The sequence below is a fragment of the Oreochromis aureus genome, linkage group 8, assembly GCF_013358895.1.
Source record: "Oreochromis aureus strain Israel breed Guangdong linkage group 8, ZZ_aureus, whole genome shotgun sequence".
In the NCBI taxonomy this organism is placed as follows: Eukaryota; Metazoa; Chordata; class Actinopteri; order Cichliformes; family Cichlidae; genus Oreochromis; species Oreochromis aureus.
The window spans coordinates 3118555-3125128 of record NC_052949.1 but is presented as its reverse complement, the minus strand read 5'-3'; the positions used below and the strand labels follow the sequence as shown (position 1 = coordinate 3125128).

The 6574-nt window shown below is 43.2% G+C and overlaps 1 protein-coding gene across 1 annotated transcript; it reads right to left on the bottom strand.

The window, feature by feature from the left end:
* Positions 1-99: 99 nt before the first annotated feature.
* Positions 100-6393, bottom strand: asb3 (ankyrin repeat and SOCS box containing 3). The gene is made up of 9 exons (XM_031745419.2): positions 6159-6393; positions 3826-3996; positions 3610-3722; positions 3063-3195; positions 2735-2912; positions 2438-2656; positions 2045-2347; positions 1305-1438; positions 100-1215 (listed from the first exon to the last, which is right to left on the bottom strand). Exons 1-9 carry the CDS (start codon positions 6358-6360, stop codon positions 983-985), a joined length of 1686 nt encoding a protein of 561 aa, XP_031601279.2. The 5' UTR covers positions 6361-6393; the 3' UTR covers positions 100-982.
* Positions 6394-6574: the final 181 nt, after the last annotated feature.

Below are 6574 nucleotides of genomic sequence, written 5' to 3'. Positions count from 1 at the left end.
TCAGAATGCAGCAGCAGGCATTTATTTTCATTTCACAAACAGAGCATATCGTTTGATAAATGAAGCGAACAAATATCTCTTGTTTGGGTAAATTTTGACTAGAATTAGAAAAATAATTTTATTAAATCATAGCATTAATGCCAAAGGCTCAGCCATAAAATTTATTACAAATCACTTAAGTACAATACAATTTCTAGAAAGTAACAGGTGAAGTAAGCTACGGATAGATGACAAATTAAAGGAAAAAAACCCCGAAATCCTGCAGCGCGTAGACTCATACGAGCCATCTAATCGTCCTGGTACAGCTTTTGATGATCTGGTGCCAATAAAACGGAGGAAGAATATGAATGAGTTTGGATAATTGCATCTATTTGTATGTTATATATTTCTTGGCTGCTTTGCTGTTATTTTAACCACTAGTGAGCTGTTTATTGACACTAGCTTAATGCACAAAAAGGGGAGGGATCACTGCAAATCAATACAAAGTTTGTCTATGTGATTGGCTTTTATCCTTATGCATGCTCTCTTCCAGAGTGAGAATTCCCCTCATCCATAGGGCACAAGGGTCACTGAAGAATATGAAAATGGTGTGAATCACACGTGTGCAGTCACAACATTTCAATCCAAACGAACGCCTGTGGGAGATGTTTGAACATTAGACAGTCCTCTCCAACATCATCAAAACATATGAGGGAATATCTTTTGGAAGAACTGTGTCCAGCGCTCCAGTGACTTTCCAGACATTTCAAGAACAAACATAAAGGAGCAGTAGTGCTGTTCTGGTAGTCCAACACCTTAGTAAGAGGCTTTTTGGTTTTTCTATTAATTTGTCCCTCTTCTGTACCTGACATTCTTCTGTTTAAACCTCCAATCCATCCATACTCCAAATAGGAATGTGCATAAAATGATGAACCAGACTCAAATATTTGCATTTAATGGAATAATATGGATTCTTGGGTTTGAACATAAGACACCGATGTGGTCATAGAACATGTCTGTGCTGGTGTGTACTGCGATGTTCCTCGATGCGCTGTAAAATTGGCAATGGTGGCGCGTGTGTGTATGAAGCTTCTGGAATGTCCCTGAATTTAAGGAAATCATGAAGCCGGTTGGGGACAGGGAGCTGTTGGACGACATTGGTCCTCATCAGGATATCTGGTCCCAGCAGTGCTCTGACCTGCAGCCGGCAGATGTGGGAAAGACAGGGGACGGAGTCTGAAAGAAGGTGGAGAGAAAAGATCAATCGCTGCAGTGTTTCCACGTGCAGGTTATTTAAACTTTGCAGTGCATATTTACTGCTGTACCGAAACATGGATGTGGATCCCAGGACTTTTCTGCCACCTTTCGATCCAGAATATGTTTCAAATGGGGAGATAAAGTCGACCAGTTTACAAACTCAAGGAGGTAATTTAACACCTGGCTGTCTGCCTGTTCCAACCTACAAAGAACAGATGACACAAAGGAACAGATAATGATGATGAGTGATCAACCAGCTTTGGATCCTGACTTAAATTTAGCCGATCTCCTGTTTAAAAGAATTTTCTCAGGCATATCCAGACAGCTTTAAATATGGAAGCTTTTTTTTTTTTTTAGATTATTCCCCTGAAGTCCTTCTCTGGTGGGGGAAAATGGCCACTGCTGGTGAGTGAAGGCAGGAAAATAAAATGAGAGCAATTAAGATGAGTGAATTTGATTTTGGCAGGCAAAAACAGGCTGATGCAAATGCTACTGTGCTAATCTTAATGTCACTAGAATTTAATTGGGATCCTTGTTTAACATCACTGACTAATAAAAACTGTTAACTGTGGGGTTTGACCTTATTTTGGCTTCTGAAGTGGGGCGAGTCAGAAAGTTAGAGAACTGTTTACTTAGAATATGCTCTGTGATTTCTCCAAACAGCAGCTGTGCATGAGAGGGTGACCCTGAAACTGTGATTGGCCAAATTAAACAAAGTCAAGTTTTTGACTTTTAGAGGCCCATTCCTGGAACAAACCTATTACACCTTGTTGATAACTAAGGAGACAGAGGTGGTGTGGCACCTTACATGTGGGGCTGAAGCAGTAAAGATGGTTCCAGTCCTGCCTTCAGGAGAAGAGGAAGCCAGCAGCCAGCAAAATGTACTTGGCTTAGAGCCACACAGAGCATCTCGTTCAGTTCTCTCAGCTTCAGCTCAGTTTTCCCATCATGCTGCAGTACAGATTCGTCGCTGGTCACAGCCTCTGGGCGAGGTATCCACCAGTGCTCAAATATCAGCTGCAGCAGGTCTGCTTCGTCAGTGGCCAAAGCATAAATCCAGCCTTCCTCATTCAACCTTGCTCCTGCAGCTATCAGCAGTTTCACCGACTCACTGAAAGAGATTTTAATATCAAACTGAAATAAACTATCTGGTTTGTCTTGCAAATATGTGCAAGGTGGTAAAATCGGCATTCTTACACACCTGTAAGGTTTCTGGGGTGTGCGATACAAGGCCAGGGAGAGCGGTGAGAGGAGGCCATGGGTGTGCGAGCAGTCCTGGGCGTCTGGGCTGTAACCTTCCCTCAACAGCAATTCCACACTCTTGGGCTGATCGCTGTTGACAGCTACATACACCGGACTCACCATGCTCTCGCCGCGGTCGCACGCACGATCCGTAACAGCTATGAGGCTCCTGAGGATGCTGGAGTGACAGAATATCAGAACGTCAAAAATACACAATCAGCCTTATTTTAAAAGAGGTTAAGTTATGAGTCAGTACCCGATGTGACCAAACTGGGCTGCAGCGTGAATGGCAAACTGGGGCCAATCGTGACTGCAGACCATGTTAGGGTCAGCCCCGTGGTCCAACAGGAAGTCCACGCAGGCCTGGTGTCCCTCCTGAGAGGCGATGAACAGAGGTGTACTCAGATCAACTGCCTGCGTGTTCACGTTGGCACCTGAAGTAAAAGCAGGTTAAAAAATTAACTGTGTAATCTATTTTACTTAATTACTTCCTAAAGAAGAGGCCAAGAGGACTTGGAGCATGAGATCCTTTAACAAGGAGGGAAAAAAATGTACAGCTACCATTAAAAGTAAATCCTATTTACCGGCGTTAACGAGTATTTCCAGGCACCCCCTCTGTCCATACTGTGCAGCCACAAATAACGGGGAAATCCTGTAATCATCTACTGCCTCCAGGTTGCATTTGTTAACAAGAATGCGCACGATCTCAGTGTGGCCCTTTGGGAGAAACATGATCTTAAATACAATCAGCAAACACACAAGGACCCCACAGCTAACGCTGGCAGCAGAGAGCAGGAACGTTTAAGCCCTACATTCTTCACAGTGAGCATCACAAGAAATCGCTGCATCCCTGCATTCTGCTGAAATTTTATGTTCCAGTTTGCGCCTTTTCTGCAGGTGTTTAAAGGTAAAAAATGTGTTTATTAATAACTGAAATGTAATAAAAAGGTTAATACATCCACAAAGTCTCTCTCTCTCTGTGCCTTGCAGCCAGTCAGAAAACATAAGGGAAATAAGGGAAAATCCCCAACAGATGTGACCATGCTTTCCTGACCGAAACCAAAAAGTCATGATCTACTGTTAAATGAAAAATGTTTGTTTAAGAACGTGAGTGCTAATGCTAATGCCTACCTTATATGCAGCTTGGTGCAGGCAGGTCCAGCTGGACTCTGTGTGTATTCTGTTGACCTCAGCACCTTTGCTTACCAGCAGTTCTACAACATCTGTGTGCCCGTGGCTAACAGCTGGAAGCAAATTTTGGGACACTCATTTGGTTAGAGGAGCTTAAAGGGTTAGACAAGCAAAAACAGAAAAAAATTAAACATCAGTGAAGCGCAGTTGTAATACCTTCATAAAGAGGACAGGACAAGTCGTTAGTGAGCTGGTTGATATCAGCGTGTGCTTTGAGGAGCAGTCGGACCACTGACAGGTGTCCACGCTGCGCTGCCAGGTAACAGGCAGACTCCCCCTCATGAGTCAGATGGTTCACATAAACACGACTACAGCTGGAGGACCTTGCTGCACACAGGGGAAACCAAAGAGGAAGAACAAAATGCAAATGAGAGAAACCCACATTTAACTTTAAAACAGCTGCTGAAGTGACTGATTTATCCATTAATCATTCACATCCATCTGGAGTCTAGCAGAGAAGTAGAAGGAGTAGAAATACCGTCAGAGGTGGGAAGTAATGAAGTACAGATACTGTGCTTCTGTACTTTACTTTACTTTGAATTTTACCCTCTTCATTTTAACCAAACATCTCTACTTCTTACATTTTCTAACCAGGCTGATTTTTTTTAGGTTTGCCATATGTGAGCTACTATTTCCTGTCTTTGGGTACTTTCCAGACATCGAACTAATCAGACCCCAAGCAGAAGGAACAATATCCATCACCGGGGCTCGCACATGAAGAGATCAAAGAGTAAAAAAAAATACAGTTTGCATCATTTATTTATTCAGTATACTCTGGGTTTTAATCAGGCTTAAATCAGGTTTGGGGAACTCCAGGCCTCGAGGGCCGGTGTCATGCAGGTTTTAGATATCACGTTGGATCAACACACCTGAATCACATGATTTGTTCATTACCAGGCCTCTGGAGAACTTCATGACATGTCGAGGAGGTCATTTAGCTATTTAAATCAGCTGTGTTGGATCAAGGACACATCTAAAACCTGCAGGACACCGGCCCTCGAGGCCTGGAGTTCCTCACTCCTGGCTTAAATGATATGGAACGGTATTTTTTTGGTGCAGATGCCCATAAGCTGCGGCTTGTGCTACAGAAGAGGAGGAGAGACTAACATTTTCTAATGGGCATTTTAAATGCAGTGTTTCTAGGAAATATCATCAAAGCCACCAACTGATTCATACACTGGATTCCACCTTTGCACTAGCTTTATGCTGTCAATGGGAAGGACATGTAATGGAAAATATTAGGATTCTGCTCTTTTCAGTGTCAAGCTGACCTGGCTCAATGAAAGGCTCCACAGTATCAGATTCCGCCTGTCAATACAAGTACAAGTACATCTTTTTCACAAAGAAGCATCCATGTAAATCAATAAAACGATAGCTCATGTAACATCAGCTCATATCCTGCTGGATAAATCCATAAAGAGGAGCAGGACAGGCCAGCTGATGACAGGCTATGCACAAAATCTGTAAAATCCCACTTTAATCTTTCACTATAGTCATCTTACTGTTTGGGTTTCACGACAAAGTCACACATCTAAAGTGCAGTCAGCAGCAAAGAGAGTTTTTTAAATTCCCTTTCTTTTTTTGTTCAGCATATCAGGAGTTCAAGCTGAGTTAATTTATTAGAATTTGAATTTAAGTTGAAATAAAGTTTGTATAAATAATATTTTATTATAATATTAATATGGAAGGTGGAAGTTTGAGCACAAATCAGAGTGTGTACTTTTGTGTACTTTTTCACCTTTACTTGAGTAAAGAAGTACTTGTGTAACGTACTTGAGTAGTCACAAACTGTCGTTCACCTGAAATACCACATCGAGCAACAATGTGAAAGCACTTTGCTTTTCAAAACTTTGCCAGTTGTTGTTAAATGTTTGTTGAACTAAACGTGCTGCTGTCTTAAAAATGCAAAATGAGCATGTATTTATGAAAAAGCAATAAAGAATCTCAGTTTTCACTTTCTATCAAGTGAAAGCTGCCTTTACTGCTGTAATGGGCCCAGACCTATTGTGTTAATGTATGAGAACATCAGGAACATCAGGAGTGGCAGAAAAGTATGTGAGGCTGGTGCAAGACATGTTAGAGGACAGTGAGACAGTGGTAGAGGAGGGGGTAGGAGTGACAGATGGATTGAAGGTGAGGGTGGGATAAGATCCGGGATTGGCTCTGAGCCCCTTCTTGTTTGGAGTGATGGGAACTGTTGGACACTAGGGTCTCTTCTAACTTTGCATCCAACGTTAGACAGGCAAGGCTGAGACCTTTCGGATATGTGCAGAGGAGGGACAGTGGCCAAAGGATGCCGAAGATGGAGGTGCCAGGCAGGAAGAAAAGAGGAAGACCTCAGAGGAGGTTCATGTGAAGGAGGACAAGAAGAGGGTTGGTGTGACAGAGGAGGATGCTGGGATAGGGTGAGACGAAGGAAGGCAGATGATCCGCCTGTGGAGACACCTAAAGGAAGTACTACTGGATACCTGTGCAGCAGCCTCTCTTACCTCTGACAGCTGACAGGATTTCCTGGACGCACGCTTTGCTGCCAGCTGCCGCCGCCTCGTGCAGGGGGGTCCAGCCTCGGTTGTCCCGACAGTCCACACTGCAGCCTCTCTGAATTAGCGTCCTCAGCCGCCTCCTGCACCCTGAGCGAGCAGCAGTGGCCACACTGGACACCGTGTCTCGGTAGCACTCAGTGAAGTCCATGCCCAGGTTCACAGAAACATTCGTTATTTTAACTTCAATAAGGATTAACAGTCAAAACACAACCTCAGAGTTACTCCGGATGATTTTACGCAACCCGACGTACACATTTCAGTTGGATCCGGAAAAGTTTTTAATTAAAATAAAGAAATAAAGGTGTCTTTATTTACCAAATGGACATTAGGAACTGAACAACGGCATTCCGAGCGTCGCCTGT